This window comes from Gossypium hirsutum, chromosome D02, assembly GCF_007990345.1.
Source record: "Gossypium hirsutum isolate 1008001.06 chromosome D02, Gossypium_hirsutum_v2.1, whole genome shotgun sequence".
In the NCBI taxonomy this organism is placed as follows: domain Eukaryota; kingdom Viridiplantae; phylum Streptophyta; class Magnoliopsida; order Malvales; family Malvaceae; genus Gossypium; species Gossypium hirsutum.
Window position 1 is genome coordinate 69,572,149 of NC_053438.1, and position 24,222 is coordinate 69,596,370.

The 24,222-nt window shown below is 28.6% G+C and overlaps 1 protein-coding gene and 1 pseudogene across 1 annotated transcript; one reads left to right on the forward strand and one right to left on the reverse strand.

Moving 5' to 3' along the window:
• Positions 1-9,620: 9,620 nt before the first annotated feature.
• LOC107908873 (UDP-glycosyltransferase 84B1) lies at positions 9,621-11,325 on the reverse strand. The gene has a single exon (XM_016836157.2). It carries the CDS (start codon positions 11,168-11,170, stop codon positions 9,773-9,775), a length of 1,398 nt encoding a protein of 465 aa, XP_016691646.1. The 5' UTR covers positions 11,171-11,325; the 3' UTR covers positions 9,621-9,772.
• A 7,837-nt stretch (positions 11,326-19,162) lies between these two features.
• Positions 19,163-21,146, forward strand: LOC107908874 (cinnamyl alcohol dehydrogenase 1-like; annotated as a pseudogene).
• Positions 21,147-24,222: the final 3,076 nt, after the last annotated feature.

Genomic DNA, 24,222 nt, shown 5'->3' on the forward strand with positions numbered 1-24,222 from the left:
TGTTAGCTTATTGCAATGCTTCCATGTGGATTTAGTTTGAGGGTTTGATGTAATCACTTTGTATTGTCTTTTCTACAAAAAAAATGTATTGTTTACGATTGTGATTATATTTATAGTTTTACTTATTGTCATTGGCAAGTGCTAGATTATGGCACATTCACAATTATGTAGTAACTATATTTATTGTTATATTTTGGCTTAACTCATGATTTGGTTGTTGAAGTATATAAATTTTGTTATTTTGGTATCTAAACTTTTTTTGTCCCAATTTGATTTTTAAAGTATCAATCATTTCCCAATGTGGTATCAAAAGTATGCATCCGAATATTTCTTTAGTTCATTTTTTGACGGACGTTAACAAAAATCTTATTGCCAATTACAAAGCGCCGTGTGGTGCCTTTATGTAAAAAAACAAATATGTTCTTTTATTAAATGTATATACACATTATAAAATAGAAATAAATATATAAAAAATTTAGAAAAATATATAAATAATCTAGAAAAAAACATATAAATTATAAAAAAGATTATAAAAATAAAAATTACAAAAAATAAGACAATTGAAAATAAATTAGTTGAAATTAATAAAATTATTTAAAAAATGTACAAAAATAAAAAAGTTTAAAATATTTTTTATTAAATTCTAAAAAGGTATTTAAATTTCAAGTTTTTTTTTTACAATCACTTGAAATTTAAATACATGTTTTAATTTTTATAACATTTTTCAATTTTATATATGATTTTGAATTTCTAAAATTTATAATTATATATTTTTGAATTTTATAAAAAAATTATTATAAATTTTATTTATACATTATATATTATTTTTTACATTTTTAATCAATATAATATATAATATTAAAACAATAAAAAAGACAAATGATGTATTCTAATAGTGTCGTGTGGTCGGTCAACACATGTCCACAGCCCATCAACGATCAATCAAAGTCAAAAGTGTTTTGGTTAAATTGAAATTTAAATAAATTTTTAGAATTTTAGAATTATATATTTTAGAATTTTATAAAAAATTATTTGAAGTTTTTTTAAAAAAAATTGTTACAATTTTCTTTTACATTTTTAAATAATATTATTAATTTCAACTAATTTATTTTCAATTATCTTATTTTTTTATAATTTTTATTTTTATAACTTTTTTTATAATTTATATGTTTTTTTTCTAGATTTTATATATTTTTCTGAAATTTTTTATGTATTTATTTCCATCTTTTTATATATTTTAATGTGTATATACATTTAGTAAAAGAAAATATTTTTTTTACATAAAGACGCCACATGGTGCTTTGTGATTGGATATAAGATTTTTTTTAACGTCTGCCAAAAATAGATTAAAAAATATAACGAAAGTATACTTTAGGTACCAAATTGGGAAGTGATTGATACTTTAATTACCAAATTGGGACAAAAACGTTTAGGTACCAAAATGTGAAAATAAATATACTTTAGCGACCAAATTATGAACTAAGCCTTATACTTTTAGTTAAAACGATGAAGTAGAGATGTTAAAAACTTTTGTTTCTCAAGTTCAAATTTCAACATATATTTTTATTACTCAATTGAAATCAAAATAATAAAAATTAGAAACACACTCTAAATAATAAAATTTACATTGTAAAATAATAGTATTTTACTCATTACTCAATTGAATTGATGACACCAACTCAATTACAGGCGAATATATGATATACATAAATAAATAAAATAAAAGCTAGATTATTATTATTTAAAAAAAAGAGGATTAATTCCATTGAATGTACCCTATAAATACCCAATTCTGCCCGGGTCTAAAATCCCGAATTACAAGTGGACCGCAAGGCCCAAACCAAAATAAATAACAGGTCACAAGGCCCAAAACCCGAAACTTAGGGGGCCCAAAAGCAGTGACAGAAACCCTAGGGTTTCTGGGATGGATCTCGCGCCGCAAGCTCCGAATCCCCATGGATTTACCTGCATAGCAAGAAAAAAACGAAAATGGAAAAGGAATCAACAATATTTGTAAATCAAATCAAGAATAGATTTCTTTCCTTTTTAGATTTGTTTCATAAGGCTATAAGAGGCCATCGAGCATACTGTAATGGGGATGGGGGGAGATCAATAATAAAATACGTTTTTACAGCACAAACAGAGATACAACGAAAATCTAAGGTTGTTTATAATCTGTTATTTATTATTTGTTTATATACTATTAATAAATAAGGAAAAGAGAGATACAACCTCTGTTTTGAGCCCTAGATCACCGTGGACGGCTGAGGGTATCGTCTCCGATGAAAGACGATAGGAAGTCGAAAGGTTTCAGTGCTTTTGGGGCACTTTCGTTGGTGTTTTGAGGGATTTATGCTCAGATCTGGGCAAATGAGGTCAAGAAGGCTAACAAGGAATTTTTTCTTCCTTTCTCCGGCCACCGCAGACGGTGGTGCCGGCGCCGGATATCAGCGGCCGACGCGGTGGCCAACGAAGGGCCGATGACTGACCAATCGGAGGCCGGTGCCGGAGGTTGAGAGCTTTTTGTGGAAGGAATTCTTGTTTTTTTTTTAAAGAACGGAGAAATGAATTTTTTTTTTTAAACTTTGGTTTAAGTAGCCGATTGAAAACGGCGTCGTATTGAGGAGAGGGTCCGCGCGTCGACCCGACCCGGGCCCAGGGTTCCGCGTGTTTTTCATGCGGAGGGGAAAATTGCGTTTTGAGCCCCTCCGCCTTTTTATATATTTTCAAATAAGTGCCCTTATTTTTTTTAATTTGACCTTTAATTTATTTTAATTTCCAATTAGATCCATTTGAACGGCGTCGTTTTAGAGGAGAAGGAAAAATTTCCCTTCCAGCCCCTCTATGTAACTCGTGCGTTCAGATTAGTCCTTTTACTTTTAATTATTTGCGGATTTTTCCCATATATTTTAATTACAATTCAATTTAATTTTTTTATATTCTTTTTATTTATTTTATTAATTAATAGTGTAATTATTATTTTTATTCTATTTTTTTCCTTTTATATGTACACATATATATTTTTTTAAAACGAATATTTTCCTTTTTTATGAATATTTTCATATATATATATATGTATATATTTACGTTTTTAGGTGATTAAATACTCACCCTTTTATTTCCTTTTTTAAAATATATTTATTTTTTATTATTTTATATATGTATGTATAATTATTTTTTTCTTTATTTTCATAAGTATATTATGTGTTGTATTTATATATAAATTCTATAACCTAAAATTTTATTTGTAAATTATATGTATATTTTCAATCTTCATAATTTCCATGTGTACATCTTTTGATCCTTATTTATTTGTTTGCTATCCCATCCATTGTATAATTGTGTTTACATTTAATATTTTGCATGTCATGGATTACCCTTTTTTATTTTCGTTTATTCATTTGCTTATATTATTTTTATGTCGATGATGTATTTATTATTGTTATTATTATTATTGTAGCATTTGTATGTATAAAATCACGTTACATCATTTTTTTACTCAAATTTAAAGATAGAAAATTTTTTAAAATTGAGATAATGTTCGTATTTAGGATTTTCAAGGGAATTGAGCCCTAACGTATTGGGTTCCGATTTTCTTCGTTAAATCCGACAATCGAGCATTTCTCTTCAATCAAAAAAATAAAAACTCATTATTGGGAATTCAACACGTTGTGTCCTAACGTATTGGATGTGATGCATTGATTTCTCAAAATGAAGATTTTTTTAAAATAATAAAGGAAATATTCTGAGTTTGGGATTTTAAAGGAATTGTGCCCTAACGTATTGGGTGTAATTTCTTAAATCTTGGATAAGTGGATGTTCTTTTAAAGTTTTATTGTACAAGTATTTTGGCCCAATTCATTTTGGGGAAAATTAGAATGTTGTGCCCTAACGCATTGGGTATGGTATCTTCTTTCTCTGAAATGATTACGTTTTAAGACACTAATTAATTAACAATTTTAAGTTTTGCTAAGGATTACGTTTTTTAAAAATTCTCGACCTTAAGACACTAATTAATTAACTAGGTACCAATTTTGGGCGTTACGAGGGTGCTAATCCTTCCTCGTACGGAACTGACTCCCGAATCTGTTTTTCTAAAACTCGTAGACCAAAGTCGTTTTTTTAGGTGATCCAATCACACTTCAATAAAAGATTGGTGGCGACTCCCAATTTTTATTTTTAAAGTCGACAACCTAAAACTTTTTTTTTTGTTTTATAAAAATGGTTTCGACATACCCAAACTACAGTAAAAATTTTGAATTCGTTCTTAAATTTTAAAGCATTCTAATTGAGTCCTCAAATTATCAATATCATAATAATTAGATCCTTCCACCAACCTATTGCCAACTTAGGCGTTAAATGCTAGTTGCATAGTTATAAGAGTAAACTACCCAGTTGGTTACCCAACTTTTAGGGTGCTTTCATTTTAATCACCCAAAACGAAATCCTTGAAATTTTGTCACCTAACTTTTAAGCCGCTTTCATTTTAGTCACCTAAGTGTTAAATTTCTAACAGCGGTTGACTGTACATGTCATATCATTTTCACAGGATTAAAGTGAAAAAGTGTAGAAACTAAAATAATACATTAAAAAAATTATCAAAGTGTATTTGTCTATCCCATTGCCGAAAGTTCTAATCTTTTTTCAATATTAAAATTTTAAATTTCAAAACATCAAAATTAATTAAATAAGTTATTGAAAATTTTTTATCCTTATAAAGTTTAGAATTTCAGTTTATGTTTCCAATTTATTCTTAACGAGATCAACTAAAATAGCTCATATTTACTAATTTTTTACAGAACTTAAACTTCCTTTGATTATATACTCTCGAATTTTTCATGCTAAGATAAATGTAAAGAAAAATCATTGCAATTAATTAAATTAAATTAATTGCAATGTTTTTTGTTTGGGTAAAGAAGTTATGAAAAAAATTGGATTTTGTTTGAAATGGAAGATAAATTAATTAATTATAAGGATTTTATCTTTGCTTTTAGCTTAGTATATAGAATATTCAAGATCATATAATCATAAGAAATTTGGGTTTTGTAGAGAAATTATTAAAGACGAGTTATCTGAGTTGATTTTAATTTGGAAACATAAAATAAAATTTTAAATTTCAGATGAAGATGAAGATGAAGATTAAATTATTAATTTAATTAATTTCATTATTATAATAACAAATCGGTTGACACTATAAGGGATATTTTTTTTCAATAACTTATTTAATTGATTTTGGTGTCTTAAAATTTAATATTTTAATATTTAAAAAAAAAAAGAAATTTAGAACTTTTGGCAAGGGTAAACAAATTACAATTTGACAATTTTTAATGCATTGTTTTATTTTCTACCGCTTTTTCACTTTAATCCTTAATTTTCTTTTACTCCTAACAATATTAAAAAAAAAGAGATTTTTATGTGCGACCAAAATGAAAGTGTAAACATGATGTGGCATGTACAGTCAATTGCCGTTAGAGATTTAATGCTTGGGTGACTAAAATGAAAGTACCCCAAAAGTTGAGTGATGAAATTGTAAAGCTTTCATTTTGGGTCCGAAAAATTAAGTGACTAACTAGGTAGTTTACCCTATTTATAACACATATATACATATTACATGGATGGCTTGTATCTATCATATTGAAAAGAACACACAATGCTATTAAAATTAAGAGGACTATTTTTATAATATGTAAAATTTAAATTATCCATATAATAAGTATACATATATTTAAAATTTTATCTTTTATGAGGCAATTCTCTCACCTAGTTCTACATAGCCATCAACCTTTTGCCTAAAAATGTGCAAATTATAGGTGACTACTCCAAGCAAACTTCTATTTTGAGAATCCATGCAAATGCTTTTTTACTTCATTTTGCAAAGTTTTATCCAACAAAACTAATTAATTAGAATAAGAGGAAACTTACAAAAAAAAACCCTTGGTTGGAAAATTTTGTAATTTAATTTATATCAATTTTCAATTATGTCCTCATGTAATTAAATAAATTATAATTCTCATCTTTATTTAGATTTTGAATCATTATAGGTTCTGATTATATTCATTTTTTTTGAGACAATGTCTAAAACTACCCATAGCCCCTCTCCAGCTTATAAATAGGAGGATAATACATTTCAGATCACTCGAACTCACATCCTCCTATATTAACAACAATGTTCATGTCAATCGAACTAAGATTCAATCGACATTTCTCTTCTAATTTTTATATTGAAGTTGAACTTGTTTCTAAATTCTAAACTCTCTCTCTTTATTTATTTTTAAGTTCAATTTTATCATATTTTTAATAGTTCTGTAATGTATTTGAGTGATGATAACTAAATGTTGGAACTTTTCACAATATTTTATCAATTGCTTAAATGATTTTTATTAGGAATCAAATGTTTTATAGTGTTTTTATTTGGGTGTAGGTTGTGTTTGCTTATGATTCATCATGTGAATGTATAGTTTTATAGATAAAATATTTTATATTTTAATTTATGTCTAAAATTATTTTACTATCAAAATAATGAAAATAATATAAAATTAAAATTTTAAGGATAATATAATACATTCACAAATAATACTTATCTTTTAACGCTTGTCAAAACACAAGAATACTAATAGGTATCACAATTTTCAACAACCAAACATAGTAACACTCATCTTTTTAATACATGAGTATTATTTAACACATCACCCCTCTTTCGCATCTACTATACCAGATGGGATCTTAGGGTTTCTTTAGATGGGAAGTGTGTTTACCTACGGTTAGTATAAAAACAATGTTGACGATGAAATTAGATAATATAGCGATACTGTAACGTGAACAAAAAAAAACCATACGCTCATCTAAAGAGACCCTTAATATTTAAGGAACGGAATTATAGTACCTTAATATCATATCTAAATTAGCATTTAACGTTGAGTTAATCATCTGACAAACGAAAAGACATTATTAGTATATTTTGAATAAGAGAAACGCCTTGACCCAAATACAAAGCCGAATTAAAATAATTTAGAAAGAAAGACAAATGCGAAGTGTTTTTCTCTTCCCAATTCTCTCACCTCATACTAGATAGCCATCAACCTTTTGCCTAAAAGTGTGCCAATTGAAGGTGACTACTCCAAGCAACAAAGTGTTTGGGGAAGTTGTCATTTTTCCGAGTGCTATGAAAATATAAAGTAAGTAGGAGATAATAAAGTTTATTTACGCAATCCAATTTTCTTATGTCTACAAAGCTTAATTAAGTAAAAGTAATGATATTAAATATATAGCACCCCAATGATAAAAATCAATTTAGTCTTTTTATAAATAAAGAAATTATAAATTAATATAGTGAAATTACACTTAAGCCCCCATAAAAATGAATAAAATTATGTTTAGTCCCTTCAAAAATGATGAAATTATAAATTAAGACATAATAAGTTTATTTCTGATATATGGAAAAATTATAATTAAGGTCTAGGCCCCGCTAAATTTTTTTTGGATTTGCCCTTGTTTGCATTTTTGAAGAGTAGACTTCTCACCACTAAATTATCCCCCTGTAAATTTAGTTTGTAAAACCACAACACAAAGGTTTTACAATCTCAAATGCGCTCTCACAATTAGTGTTCCTTCCTTGAACAGATTAAGTGCTCTCAATTCACGGTACATAACCTATACAAGTCTCTCAATTATATAGAATTTTTCGAGACTTGCTAACATAGTGAAGATCTATCACAATCCCTGTTAAACAATAATTAAATAAGCTGAAAAAAATATATTAATAACAACCAAGGTAAATTAAACATTGGACTATTGGCAGCTTAATAAGTCTTCAACGTTCCAATTTGATCTAACTTCCTCGATCTAAGGGATTAGATAAACTCAATCCGATCCAATTCTCTCAATTTATTTCTTCAAGTAATATAATCTTCATTGATGGGCTAGAAATAATCTATGATCTCAGTTCAACCCAAAGATATGGTTCGATAAATTATTTTTACTATTTTAAATATAAAATATTTATATTTTACATGATAAATAATTATAATTTTTTAATTTATATTCTATAGATCATTCAAACACCTCAATTAAAGTTAAATTTCAATTTCTCAATTTTTCCTACTTATCCCTATCTTTTGGTATTTGTCTCGTGGATTTTTCCACCTTTTGCTTCCCTTTCTCTATCAAACTAATATTGACTTGAAACTCTTTTACATTCGCACAAAAATTTTTGTAAAAATATCTCCAAAATAAATATATTATCCATATAGTGTTTAAATTTGATTGTCTAATTATATCGAAAAACAACATTAGCTCAGTTAATATTATATTTATTGTAGCAATCTGAAAGTTGTGAGTTCAAACATGTTTAAGTGCGTCATTTTCTTTAATTTAAGAATTTAAACGAATTTGTAAGTTATTTAAAAATTGTATAAAAATTTAATGTGACATTATGAAATTTTAAATTTTATTCAATTCTTTATAAATTAATGATTGAGTGATATGGTAATATCATGTCACATGCCATTATTCATGTTGTTGATAATAAATTAGTAGAGAAGGAGAATGTAATGGCTCATATGACGGAGGTCATGCGAAGAGTCATGGGTGGAGGAGTACTATTCTTATAGTTAAGGGGTCACACTCTCTTAGCTTGAATCTTGATACATGTACGATACAAGTCGCATCTTGATCAACCACTTAAAGACCACTCTAGTTCTCTAGATAGGTAGCGATAGGATGAAGATGATTGAGGTCCCATGATTCATGCAAGGAATGACCAACACGTGTTAATGGCGAGGTAGTATGCATATGTATGTTCACAAACTTAGTCTTGACGAGGTGTCGCTCTCAATGAGGTGTTGATTGGCACAATATCCTCTAAAAGAAGGCTATGAGAATGGAGTTCAAGTAATTGAAGGATTTGTTCTCAGTTCTCTACTTTATACCACGACAACATGCGCACACATGACACATCGATGATACGTCCAAACCTCCCATGCAAATCCTCTATTGGTGCATTTCTTTTTAAATTTATCTTTACTATCTTAATTAATTTGATGTAATAAATTAATTTAATATCAATTTTGATAAAATATTTTCGTATAAAGATTTATTTCAAAAGAGGATATTATTATGAGATTATTTTTCTAATTTTTATATAATTTTATTTAAACTAGAAATAAATTAAAAATTGATGAAATTTAAACAAGATCTCTAAATCCTTAATTTTTTTCATTTTAATCCATTCAAATTCAAATTTTATTATGTGTAGATTATATATATTCTCGTAATAATATACTTAACTTTGTAAAAAAATCAAGATTTTAAATCATTTCTCAACTGAGTTGAAATTCGTTGATGAGTGACGTTAGATTAATAGTTGATTTCTTTTAAAAATTATAGAAGAACTATAAATATGTGTTTCTATTTATTTAATTAATAAAAATTATTTAGTTACATATTTAAAAAAAATTAATGATCAAAACATTACCTGTACTTTTTGGTAAAATTACCTTTTAGGTCCTTATATATAGGGATAAATCAGATTAATCCTTTGATTATTAAATGGATAGATTTAATCATCATACTATTAAAAGGATATAAATAAAATTAAATTTTCACAAAATTAACATTTACTATTTAAAAAATACAACATTTATTTTATTAATTTGTAGTCTTACCCCCAAACAAACCAAACTCATTTAAAATTTTCACAAATTTTATCACTGAACCAACCCACGTACCTGCATGGTCCAATTTACTTACAATTTAGCACAATAAACTAAAGAGATCAAGATCTCCGAGCAATCTCATTCACAAACAGCCGAATATTCCGCTCTGAGGATCCCCCGCTAGTGACTGCTTCACAGGCGGCCTGCTTCAACACTGCAGCATTTTTCTTGAACCCTTCAAAGTCCGGCCCACTAAGCATTTGGGTTATACATTCCTCTATGTCTTCATTGCTAATAACTCCATTGGGGACAGCCTTCAATTTTAGACCAACCTTGAAAACGTCGACAACAAGCTTGGCGTTTGTTGGCTGATCAGACCATTGTGGATATGCTATCATTGGTACACCAGCTACTAATGCTTCCAACATGGAATTCCATCCACAGTGTGTTATAAAACAAGCGATCGATGGGTGGGCTAAAACTTTTGTCTGTAGACTCCATGGGATGATGAGCCCTTGAGTTTTGGTTTCTTCTTCGAACCCTAACGGCAACTGGCCTGCAGTCTTCACCACCCATAAAAATGGATGCTTGGTGTTCTTCAAAGCTGTTGCTATGGCTTCCATTGTTTTGGCCGACAAGACGGCTAAGCTACCAAATGATACGTATATAACTGAATGGGGTCGTTGCTTGTTTAGCCAATCTAAGGAGGTTTCGTCTGGTTTTTCCATTTCGATACCAACGTCAAGACTTTGGTGTTGGTCGAGTAGTAAAGGAGGTACCAATGGACCAACGGGTCGTATCGGACACAGCTCGGTCATTGACTCAATGGCTTCTTTCTCTAGCTCAAAGAACGAATTGGCCAATACCCATTTATATTTCTTTATGGTTTCAAACATATCGGATAACAGCTTGAATACACCTCCGAAAGAATTTGATGGAAGAAGGAACGAAGGCAAGTCCTCGGTGTGCAACAAAGGCAAACCTGGTAGCTCAATAATCATATTGCTTATTAATGTGGTGGGAAACTGGTTTAGCTTGTAAAACCGATAATAAATGGCGTAAAGCGAACATGGTTGTATCCAAAGCATGGCGCAAGGGATTCCATTCTCCAAAGCTGCATCGACAGCCCACGAAACGAAGGGATTGCTAATGATGCAAGAGAGTTTGGTGCGGTGGTAATGTTGTTTAATGAGGTTGGAGAGGTTAAGGGGTCCGGCTTTGGCTAAGGATTCCATGTAATGGTCTAAATTGGCACCGCGGTCGTAGTCTAGGTTGAACCCGTCCGGGAAAGAGAGAAGTCGTATCCCGGACATGAAGTTGGTGGCGTCGGTGGTGGTGGTGGTTGTCGTGACGGCTTTGAGTATACGGTGGCAACCGAATTGGGTGGTGGCGAGGGTGACGTGAAGGCCTTCATCAACCAGGCGTTTGGCAAGTCTAAGCATGGGGTTAAGGTGACCCTGGGCTGTTAATGTCACCATGAGTACATGGATTTCTTCTTGGCCCTCATTCAACGCCATTGATAGATATTATAGATCTATGCGCGGTACGGTGATGAACTGAAGGAGAGCGAGAGAGAGATAAGGCTCGAAGATAACCAGTGGTAGGACTTGGAACTTAAAGCAACTGAATATACCAGGGTAATTACATTCCAGACCCTCATTAGACCCTTCAAAAATTTTTAAATTTTAAATTGATAAAAATAAAATTAAATAAAAATTATAAAAATATAGACTATTAAAATGATGAAATTACATTTTTATTAGTGTAAAAATTACAATTTAATTTTGTTCTTTCTAACAAAATTTTTTGATTTCACCCCTGATTACAAAAGAAGAAGAATATTGTGTATAAAATTGTTATGATATAAACAACTTAAAAAATATATTAAATTTTTTTAAATATAATATAATAAATTTTTAATATTATAAATATATTTTATGCTTCAATTATGAAAAAAAATTGAAAGATAAAATTTATATATATATGATTCAAAATCTTAACGCATATACGTAGGTTTAGAAATAAAGTTTTAATTTTAGAAATAAAACATATCTAATACTTTTAATTTAGTAATAAAATTTTATTTTTTTATTTTAGAAATAATTTTAGAAATAATAGATATGTTACTTTTTTTAATTTTAAAAACAAAGTTTTAAATAAATTTTTACTTATGGAAAAAACTTAGTTCTGAAAAAATAGAATGTCAATAATGGCAAGAAAAGAGAGAAAAATAGAACAGACAAATTTTACGTGAAAACCCTTTCGGAAAAAAAAATCACGGCAGAAGAGAAGAAAATTTACTATGTCGAATTCGAGTTATTACAATGAGTATAGACTGCGTCTATTTATAGGTTTAGAAAACCTTATTCTAATCAACCTCTAATAGAAGTAGTGCAATAAGGTTAAAATACATTATTCAAATCAATATCAAACAGAAGAAGTAAATTTCTGCAGCCTGTGCCGTTTCGCCCTTGTGGATCCGCTTATCTTGCCACTTGTATTTTATTTTAATAAGAATTTGGACCACAACTCTAATAAGTTGACTAATTTTTTTATGTATGTTTAAAGATTTTCTAAAAAAAATATCTTTTTACAATCATTTTTTATGCCATATCAAGAAAAAAAACTAATTTCAATAAACAAATTAAATTAAAATAGGGACTAAATTATAAATGTATGCAAAGCCAAAAGGACTTAACTCACAGATATTCCAAAATTTGCCAAATCAAATAATAAAGTTTGAAGTGTAGGAAATCGAACCCGTGTTGTAAAAAGAACCAAAATTAGTAAAAGACAAAACAATAGTGGCAAAAAGTATCTTAAGACAAAACGAATCTGCTGGCCACCAATGAAAAACGACAACAATCTTTAAATAATTATATATATTAAATAAGTACCTTGCTAAATAACCGATATGTGATTTGATGCAACGGTAAGGCACATTGCACTTCTAATGGAAGAACGTAGGTTTGAACCTTAGAGATAATATTGTTGGGAGAAACAGTCATAAAAAAGGAAAAGGAAGCAATCCTCCAATTCAACATTGTAGCAAATAAAGTATAAGTTCCGTATGAACTTAATCTGGCAAAAACAACAAATAAGTTGAAACTTTAGGGGTTACAAGTCCTCATGACCTAAAAAATATAAAAATCACAAGAAAATGACTTACCCTCAATATTGCCTCAAATATAGAAAAAATCGATTCAATCCCTCAATTCTTAGGTCAACTGATCTACTAGTTTTTTTGGACCTGTATCTTTTTCGGTTTCGATCTAACCGGTCCAATCGACTTACTCGATCCAGTTCAAGTTTTTATGGTTTTTTATATATATTTTATAAGCTTATATGAATTTTAATATTTTTTATATTTCTTTTATATTTTTTATGATTTTTAAGATTTCTAATACATTTTTACAATATTTTAAATATGTTTTATTATTTTTTTAAAAAAATTATAATTTATTGGAATTTTTATAATATTTATAAGTTTTTATAAGTTTATGTCAATCTTAATTCTTTTAATATTTATAATTTTTTTACAATTTTTTTAATTTTTAAATTTTTTTAATTATTTTTATTGGAAATATATTAGATTAAATAAAAAAATTCACGTGTCACCATCTGATTGGTCAGCCAATTTATTTCAACAGATAATATCATCAATAACGAAAACTGTTAATGGAGGAGATTAATTAATTATTTTAGTTAACAACAAGAGTTTAATTGGATGTAAATTTAATACAATAACTTAGTTGAGTTTTTTGCATTTTTTTAAAAGCTTTTTCGAGATATAAACCTATATTACAATAATGCCTTTGTTTTTTCGTAGTTTTATAAGTTTCTAAAAATTTACCCGGTTTTAAACTAATAACCTTATAAATTATCTATTTTTTTATACAATATCTATAACTACTCATAGCCCTCCTCCAATCCTTAAAATAGGAGGATAATGCACTTCAGCGCACTCAAACCTAAGACATCCTGCATTGACAATAAAATTGATGTCAATCAAACTAAGACTCAATCTGTAATAGATATTTTTTTTTTTCATTCGTTAATTTTCAATAATCTATCTACAATGTTTTGTAAATGCAGTTTGACTTTTAAGTTTGTGTCATCAAGTCCGAGATGTTAGTAATGTTATTGCACGTGTTCGGGGCCCATATATTCATACCATAAAATTTAAGAAAATAATTTAAAAATTTATATTTTAAATAACGTGAGATTGAAGAATATTCCTCCCGTTGATTAGTCACAATATTCATGATTTAAGACACAAATTTGGTTTAACACAAATTTCAGTGAATTACAATAATAGGACAAAATATGAACTACAAACCCAATAAACGCAACTCAAACCCAAGTCATATTTGGGACAGTGAATACTCTTGACCATCAGACTATCACATAGGGTTCAATTTAACAGAAATTTTAAATACATTATTTTTTATTAAATTCATAAATTTGTTGAATTCAAAATTTTATTTAAATATATTCAGTTTCATTTAATTTATACATAATCATGCATTTCTCTTCATAATTTATTTTGAATAAACGTTAAAGAATGTTAATCATCTCAATGACAAAAACTGAGAACTTCACCAAAAATGAATTTGATTCGAACTTAGATTATTCTTAAAGAAAATGGATATTTGAATAACGAGTTAGAACTTGGGTTCAATATCTATCATTCATTCAATCCGAAGAAGCATAAATTAAGTCACATAGCCCTCTTTTGGTCTAATTCTACTCTTAGTCTTTGTACTCTTTATTAGGAGTGAACCCAAAAAAATTTTTTAGGGGTTGAAATTGAATTATAAATTTTTGAAAGGTAAAATTATAATTTTTTCATGTATTAATTTATGATTTCATAAATTTTAACAGAACTAAACATAATTCTTTTCATTTACAGAGTAAAGTACAACATTACTATGTATTAACTTATCATTTATGGAGGGACTAAATTTTTTTTTCATTTTTGGCGGGGCCATGGCCCATCCTAACCACTTTATAGTCGCCCCTACTCAGAAGCGAAACCAGAAACTTTTTTAGGGAGCCGAAATTAAATAATAATTTTTACAATAGCACAAAATGTAATTTCACCATTTTAACTTTATATTTTTTAAAGGATTAAGTCAATTTTTTTATATTTTTAAAGGGGCCAAAGTGCAATTTTATCTTTATTAATTTAAATTTTTAAAAATTTTAAAGGCCTAAATGAAAAATTTTCTATTTTTGAGGAGTCGGGTGCCCTTGCCAGCCCCCTAGTTTTGCCCTACCACTACTTTTCACTCGAAATTTAAGTTCTCAACTTTTAATTTTAAAAATTTAGTATTTTTTATTTAAAAATTGAATTTAATTAATAATCTTATGTGACATTTAAAATATAAATTTACTCATGTGACGAATATTACATGTATGTTACATTTAATTTTTTTTTCTCCTATTTTACTATTCATACATCAAATTATGGCAACATTTTAGTTTTTTTTTCTTTCTTTAGGGGCTAATCTATGGAATAGATGGCTGCTTTAGGCGGCTAAATTAGCCATATACGTAAAAAAAAATGTTAATTGGTTAAATATGTCATTTTTTTTAGAATTTAGGAAAATACGTCTTTTTTAGAGAGAATGTATGAAAGCTCGTCCAGCTGGGCAAGCTTTCTGCTAACATGTTGAGAAAGCGTGTCCAGCTAGAAGCGTTTTCTAAAAATTCCAAAGAAAATACGTCTGGCTCGGCGCGCTTTCCCTGACATGTCAGCAACTCTTATAAAAAAAAGGCCTATTTCGCTAAATTTTCAAAAATTCGGCCTATATGACCGATTAACAAAGTTTTTCGACATATTTGGCTAATTTAGCAGCTTTAGGCCATCTTAATTCAAATGGTTAAATTGCCATTTTAAATCTCTTTCAAAAATTATAATTTAATTTAGATTTTTTAAATATAAAATTTGTCCCTTTGACCTTAAAATTTTTAATTTGATTCTAACACTAATACAAAATTGCTAGTTTAAAAAAAACACCTATTAATATTCGTCTGCTAATATATAGCAAAAATTATAAAAAAACACTAATACAAAATTGATTTATAATCAGTGTGTTTACTCGAAATTACCAAACAGGAAAATGTTATTAAATGAAAAATAAAAGTGTAATTAAATAATTTTTCTCCTTTCAATGCACACATATTTTCTCTATTTTTTTTGGTTTTCTCAAACTGATCCCAAAATTCTGGCAACTTGGAAGTCCTTGAGTTGAAAATAAAGAAATTTTCACATGATGCTACTTTGGACTAAGCAAATTCACAACTCTCATGCAAGTACACTATAAATTAAACTTAATATATATGGGATTTTTTTATATATAATTACATGTGTTTTCATTTGTTTTAGTTTAATTTTAAAAACTCCGAAAACGATGAATGAGAAAATTTTCCTATATATACATGCAAAATCAGTAGCCAAATACATATGCATTCACATTCAACAATGGCGAGGCGACCACGTTTGGTGAATGCCATTGCTTTTATTTTGCTAGTACTCACCATTTTCTTCATCCCCGAAACTGAAAGTGTTCGGTCACCGAGGAGACTGGAGTTAGCGAGCTCGGTGGAAGAAATCGAGAAGGGTTCATCATTTCTGGGGATAAAGGATAATTCTGGACCCAGTACGAGTGGTCCAGGACATAGAGCTAGTGATGCACCGAGTCAGGATATACACCATTAGCCTGTTGAACAAAGTTATAAATTCTCCATCGTCCTCTTCGTTTTCTTTTTGTTTAGTTTCATATTTTTGATATCGGGTTTTTTGAGTTGGGTTTTTGAATAAATTTCGAGTCGAATCAAATCGGATGAAAGCAAAACTCTCTCGACATTATACGAGTAACTCACCACTCAGCTCAACAGGTGTATGTGAGAATAATATGATCAATTATATCTATTACCCTTCTTCAATTTTTTAGTTAAATTTTGTTATTAGTCCCTATACTTTGCGAAAGTTGTAGATTTAACATTTATGCTTTAATTTGGTATTTTTAATCTTGATATTTTTCAGATTTCGAATTCCAATCCTTATCACATAATAACAATTAAATTCATTTGAGTTATGCTATTTTTCAAATTAGATTCATATCAAATATATTATCATATGTGTAATGCTATGTCAACTTGTTATTTTCACATATTACTCACTAAAAATCTAGTTAATACTTAATAGATTATGATTGTCATTTGGGTTAAGGCTAAATTTATTAAATTTTTTTTTTAAAAAAAGTATTGTCGATACAAAGAATCAACGGAAGTAAAGACGGAGTTCCAAAAAATGAGAGAAAACGGTATCCCTTGCTCTTGAGAAAAAATGGAAGCTCTAGAAGGAATCCCCCCTCACTTTGGGGTTTAGGTTTCTTTTTATTATATCGGGTCGAACCTCGGGTTGGGTAATTTTTGTTTTATTATGATTATATAATAAGTATAAAGATTTAAAATGATCTAATTAGAGAATATGAGGCAAATCTACAATCATACACATAGTGCATGAGTAACATGAATAATAATTGAATTCAACTAAATAGATTTTTGGTTCAAAACTAAAATTTCAAATTTTCAAAAATATAAAAACTAAAATTGACCAATTCGAAAAATACAAAGATTAAAACACCAGAAAACTAGTCTTTTATTAAATTTCATAAACCAATTTCTAATTTTTTAAATATTTTATTAAAATTATGTACATTATTATTAGTGAACTATCGAATCATATATATTAACGAATTTGATTAATTGTTAATAATTTTATATTTATTTTTAAGAATATTAGGGATTCATGGTGTAATTCATAATTGATATAAATTTTATTATCATATTTATTTGAATTCACGTCTTTTTGTACTGATAACAATACTAATACCGATAAAATTAATACTAACAAGAGTCCGTAAGTGAAAGTGTAAATGATTAGACCCTAAAGTGTTTTACTTTTATTGGAAGCCCAACAGGGGATGTAAGCCATTAAGTCTGGTACTCCAAATTTAGAAGGCCTAAACTCCAACCCACCCGAAAGCGACGGCGGATAGCTCTAATGATAATTTCAACTATTTTAAAGGCTAACTTTGCAACGCAAAAGACACGTGCCATAATTTCATTGGATGCAAAATTTTCAATCCAATTAAGAATGTTAAAATTAATATCAGACTTTGAAATTTTGCTTATTCCTTTAATTTTTTTAAATAATTTTACTATAAGTTCTGATCATATCCAACACGAATCGATTGAAAATTATTACTGTTAACTTAATATCTAAATCAAAAGCCGAGGCGGCTAAACTAATTTATAAGTTTTTTAATTTCTAATTAATTATTTAATTATTGTTAAATTGCGGATTAAACCAATCAAAAGGTAACTAAATTCTTTTTTATCTAAATGATTCCATCACAAGTTGGGTTTTTAAAACATTAGTTACATCAGAAAGAGGAAAGAGAAGGACATTTGATGCTTCTATGTGGCTGAGGTGAACCAATTAACCACAAGTTTTTTATTCTTAAAATTAAATCATCATCAATTTTATTACTTAAAAAATAAACAAATGAGTTTCTTTTTGTTAAAATTTTCATCCATTTTTATGGTATTGTACTTCGGAATGAAGTATCACACCAGTTTCTGACCATAAAAATGGATGAAATTTTAACAAAAATGACCACTTTACTCTTTGATCTATCATCTAATAATTAATTTGCTCATTTTGAGTAAAGGTGTAAAATATAATTTGACACTTAATACAAGAGCTTTTATAGTAATTTTAACTCCATTTCACTATTTGAGAATTGTCTTCATCCATCCCATGGTTTGAGATTAATCTATTCATGTCGAGATTGATATTAGATATAACCTTCCCAACAATAATAATTTTAGAATTCAAACTTAATTCAAATACTTTGAAAAAAAATCAATCCCCATTTCTTCCAACTTTGTACCCATCTTTGGTAAAAATATCATGGATGCTCTTATATTAGGAGTTAAATTATATTTTACCCTCTTTATTAAAAAATAGATAAATTAGTCCATATATAGAGTAAATTGGGCCTTATTAGTAAAAATTTCATCAATTTCTACTGTTAAAAACTAGTGTTGGTGACAGAATAATCAGATAATGATATGTGATGTGCTATGCGTACCTCATTTTGACATATATTGACCAAATTTTAATTATTAAAATAGATGAAATTTTCAATAAAATAACCAGATTGCTTTTTAATATAACATAAATTAATTTACCTATTTTTAAAAAAACAAAATGCAATTCCTCCTAAATAAGGTCCTCCATTTTAGTTTTACCCCATCTTTCACTTTCACCCACCTACTGTGGACCTACGCAGTGCTGAGATGGCATTGCATAAGTGAAGCCCAAAACCCCGCCCCCCGCCCCCCGCCCCCTTTTGGTTCATGGACCACAAATCATGCTCTACTTTTTCCTCTTTATAAATACCCATTGTTGAATGCGTGGGTACCCCATTCACAATACCAAAAAATAAAATATATTTTTCTAAAACACAATCCCAAAATAGCTTTTGATCAAAAACCTAAAATGGGTAGCCTTGAAAATGAGAGAAAAACAACTGGATGGGCAGCTAGAGACCCTTCTGGCATCTTGTCTCCTTATACTTACTCTCTTAGGTATTCTTAATTTTACTGGTTTTTTTTTTTCACTTCTTTTTTAGGTTCAGTTTTCTGGTTTTGTTCTTAACATAATCATGTGTATATATGTCGTAGGAACACTGGTTCAGAAGACGTTTTCATCAAGGTTATATGTTGTGGAATCTGTCACACTGATATTCATCAAGCCAAAAATGATCTTGGCATGTCAAACTACCCAATGGTTCCTGGGTACTTTTTCTTTTTTTTAGCTGCCATGTTATTTAAGTTCATGATTTTTGACCCTGTTGGGCTGTGATTTTTCATTAAGTTTGGTTTATTTTTTTCAGGCATGAAGTGGTTGGTGAGGTGGTGGAAGTAGGATCGGGTGTAAATAAGTTCACTGCCGGAGACATCGTCGGCGTCGGTTATGTTGTTGGATGTTGCAAGAATTGTAGCCCATGCAACACCGACCGTGAACAATACTGTGCTAAGAAGATCTGAACGTTCAATGATGTTTATACCGACGGTAAACCTACTCAAGGTGGCTTTTCTGGTTCCATGGTTGTTGATCAAAAGTAAGAATCGCCCACCACTTCAACAAAACCATGTCAATTTAATAATTAAAAATCCATCCTTAAACTTCAAAATAATTTTAATTAAGTTCTCAAAATATAAGTACCATGACAATTAGGTACATCTATCAATCTAGTTATTAATTCGAATTAATATATAATGTTCGGAATTCGAATTGATTACTAAGTTGATGAAAGTGCAAGATTTATATGATTAAGGATATTTTAAAGATTTAATTAGAATATTTTATGATTATTTTACTATGAAAGATTAATTCTTTCGAGTTCTTTCGAGTTGTGGTTGTTTCTCTCTTTTGTTTTTCTTTTTGAATGAACTTATTTATTGTTATGTTTCTCAGGTTTGTGGTGAAAATCCCAGATGGATTAGCACCAGAACAAGCAGCACCACTGTTATGCGCCGGGGTGACAGTTTACAGCCCACTGAATCACTTCGGCTTAAAGGAGAGTGGTCTAAGAGGAGCAATATTAGGACTCGGAGGAGTAGGGCACATGGGGGTGAAGATGGCGAAAGCAATGGGACATCACGTCACTGTCATAAGCTCTACCGATAAGAAAAAAACAGAGGCATTAGAGCACCTCGGTGCCGATGAGTACTTAGTCAGCTCTGACACCGAAGCGATGCAAAAAGCAGCCGAATCACTCGACTACATCATCGACACCGTGCCTGCTTTTCACCCTCTCGAGCCTTACCTTTCATTGCTAAGAATCGACGGGAAATTGATATTGACTGGCGTTATTAACACCCCTCTTCAATTCCTCACCCCAACGGTCATGCTTGGTGAGTCCAATTTGAAATTCTTTCTGGGTTTTCATTTTTCCATGAGTCTAAAGCTTTGTGTGGAAACAGGGAGGAAGTCCATTGCAGGGACTTTCATTGGGAGCATGAAGGAACAAGAGGAGATGTTGGCCTTTTGTAAGGAGAAAATTTTGACCTCAATGGTCGAAGTGGTGAAGATGGATTATATAAACACAGCTATGGAGAGGCTTGAGAAAAATGATGTTCGATATAGGTTTGTGGTTGATGTTGCAGGAAGCAAAATTGATGACCAATAGAACTATATAATATAATATATATATATATATATAAATGTGACTCTGTTTTTGTTTACATTAGAAAATAAGGTGTGTGTTTTAATTTTGTGTTGGGATGATGTTCAGGGTGATTAACCTATTAGGTGTGGTTTAGATTCAAGTCGCGTTAATCGTATTATTGTTAGGGCTTTATCATCTTCTTATAATCTACTAAAAAAAGTAAAATTTATGTTTTAAGTTAGAATTATGCTACTAATTCGTTTTAAGAATTTCATTCTTGAACTAAATAATAGCTAAATGGTTAAACTATGTTATTAGTCTATATATTTCACGAAAGTTATTGATTTAGTTCCTATATTGTTTGAATTTTAAATTTTTAGTCCTAACTTAAATAATAGTAGTCAAACAAATTGGTTAAATTCAATTACTAGTTATGTACGATGCGTACAGTCGTAGATTTGATACATATTTTCAAATTAGATCATCCTAAATCTCTATACGTCTTGAATTTTGAAATTCTAATTTTGACGCAAATAATACTCGTTAATCTATTAATTGAGTTCTTAGTGAGTAATATATGAAAATAACAAGCTAATATCGTATTACACATATAATAATATATTTGTTGCACCAAATCTTTGATGAGGATTGAAATTTTAAATTTTAAAAAATATATGGACTAAAAAAATACCAAATTAAAATACATGAATTAAAACCACAGCTTTCGTAAAGTAGGACTCATAACATAATCTAACTACTTAAATCCTTTAGGTCAAATTCAATTGTTGGTCCATAAGTCATGAATTTAGTCCCTATTGGCTATTTGATCATTTTTAGTTTTTATATTTTTTAAATTTTTGATAATTCAACTCTCACTCAAGCAATAATTGTTAAATCTATTATCTAAAATAATATGATTTTTTTATATGAAAATAGTAAGTTGATATTGCCACATAAAATTTTGGTAATAGTAAATTTTAACTTGTATTCAAAATTGAAATTTTAAATTTTCAAAAATTGAGAAATTAAAAATAACTAAATTAGACTTCGAGCTGGCAGTCGTCCTCATTTTTTCCCTCCCACCAATCATTTCTTCTTTTTTTTTCTTTTCATTCACTTCACATGTCTTCTCATTTTTTCAGTTTGCATGTCTATTTTATGGGTATCTTTGTTGTCTTCATAAATTGCGATGGACAGATGACGGTGTCTGTTGTTTACTAAAACTCCACTGGCCACCAATAGTTTTTCTTGAAAAGTGGGTGACTATTCGTCAGCTCCTTAATATGTTTCTGTTTTGAGAGTATTTCAAAATAATAAATTATTTCACGAGTCGATTTGGATTCGTGTTGTCTTAAGTTTTGTATATTTTTTGTTTGTTTTTTCATTGTTTAACAAGTCTTCAATTTTAGAAGTTTTTGCTTGCTCTTGTAGCACGTTTTTTAGTCATGCTTATGCATACAATCTTAGTTTTACAAGTGATTTTAGGGATGGTTTTGTTGTCGTCCTCTTTAGTTTGGTGAATGCTCGATTCTTTTATCGATTTTTGCTTGCCACTTTAGACCATCCAGGGTTATTTTCTTATCATATTAAGTGCTTACAATCACCGCAAATATGTGTGTTTGAGTTGTAACAAAATTAATTGTCAACGTGTCATAATGTTCTATTGATGCTAAGGCTAAAGCCTTTGTTATATTAATAGAACTTGTCATTCACCATCTACGACAATTTATACATATTACATACATTAATAGTAAAATTTAACTTTAAAAAGTTTGAAATTAATTGCAGTTATGGCAAAACTTGTGAATTGTTGACCAAGATTTGGTAGTCGGTGGAGTTGTTTATTTCGTGACTAAAAAGTTCACACCAAACTAAGAGAAATTATTAAAACAATTCATTTTCACATTTAAAAAACATGTATAAATTTTTTAAAATTTAAAGGATCAAAATAGAAAGGGTCGAGGCTCCTTTCAGCCCCTAAATCCACCTCTAACTATGTATGAGATAATTTTTTAAATGAAAATTATATAATTATAGTAGAAAAGCTAAATTTACCAAAAACATACAGAATAATGGCATTTTATTAGAGTTGAGTAAAATATTTGAGAAATCGAAAATTTATCTAAATTGTGGTGTTTAGCCGATTTTTTTAAAACACAAGTTAAAAAAAGTTACTCTTATATAAATTGACTTGAATTCTATTTTTATTTATTTTGTAATTAATTTTGATTTTTATTAAATAATTTATATTTAAAATAATAAAAATAATTAGTAAATAATTTTTTTTCAAAAATAGGTATTGAATTTTTTAATTACTTAAAAGTATTTTTTTAAAAATATTTATGATAATGACTTTGAAATTTTACTAAATAATGTCTAAAAGCCACAAAAGAAAGCTAATTTTATTAAGATAACATCTAAAACCCAAAATCAATATAGAAAAATTGAAAATCGAATCAAATCAAAACGAATCAAATTATTATAAAAAATTCATAAAATCTTATCAATTTAAACCAAATCAAATCAAACCAAACTCACCTCATCTTTTTCATTATTTCATCCAAAAAATACAATATTAAATTTAGCCCACAATATTTAAATCTTTTATCAATTTGACCATTATTCATTTTTTAGTTAAATTTAGCTATTATATATCTTTGCAAAAAAAGTCAAATAACTTTTTTTACGAAAATGTTGACTAAAACTTATTTTAACGATGTTGGCATAGTAGCCCACGTGGTGGTTCATGTATATTTCATATTAATATGACACTATTTGTCTTATTTATAACATCAATAAATAATTTAAATTTTATAAAAAAGTATTTGTAAACTAAAAAATTCAATTCTATGTTTAAAAAATTAATGTTTTAGTCCATATTTATATTTAAAATAAAAATTAGATTCTTTTGAAAAATTTGTGGTCAAATGTAACTTTTTTTAAAAGTTGAGGGTTAATTTTAGCTTAAAAATGACCAAATTGATATAAAAGGTAAATGTTGAGGGCTAAATTTGATATTATGAGAAAGAAAAGCAAAAATGTCATGTTTTTATTTATTTTCTTGTTGAACACATGTCATGTCTCAGAGAAAAAGTAATATTATTATCATCTCTTAAATAATGTAAGATTCATTTTGAAATGTTATTTTTGTATTATTTTATCATTTTGATTAATTTTATTCTTAAATCATTGCAAAATAATCTCTCTTTTTTTATAGTTTTGATTTTTTTTTCTTTTATTAAATCACAATAAATTATGTTTTGATTATTAAAATCATATTTTATATATAATCATTAAGTTCCTTCGCAAAAAACGTA

Excerpts from the sequence above, each read along its gene's own strand:
- LOC107908873 (XM_016836157.2), bottom strand. The coding sequence starts at position 11,170 with ATGGCGTTGAATGAGGGCCAAGAAGAAATCCATGTACTCATGGTGACA.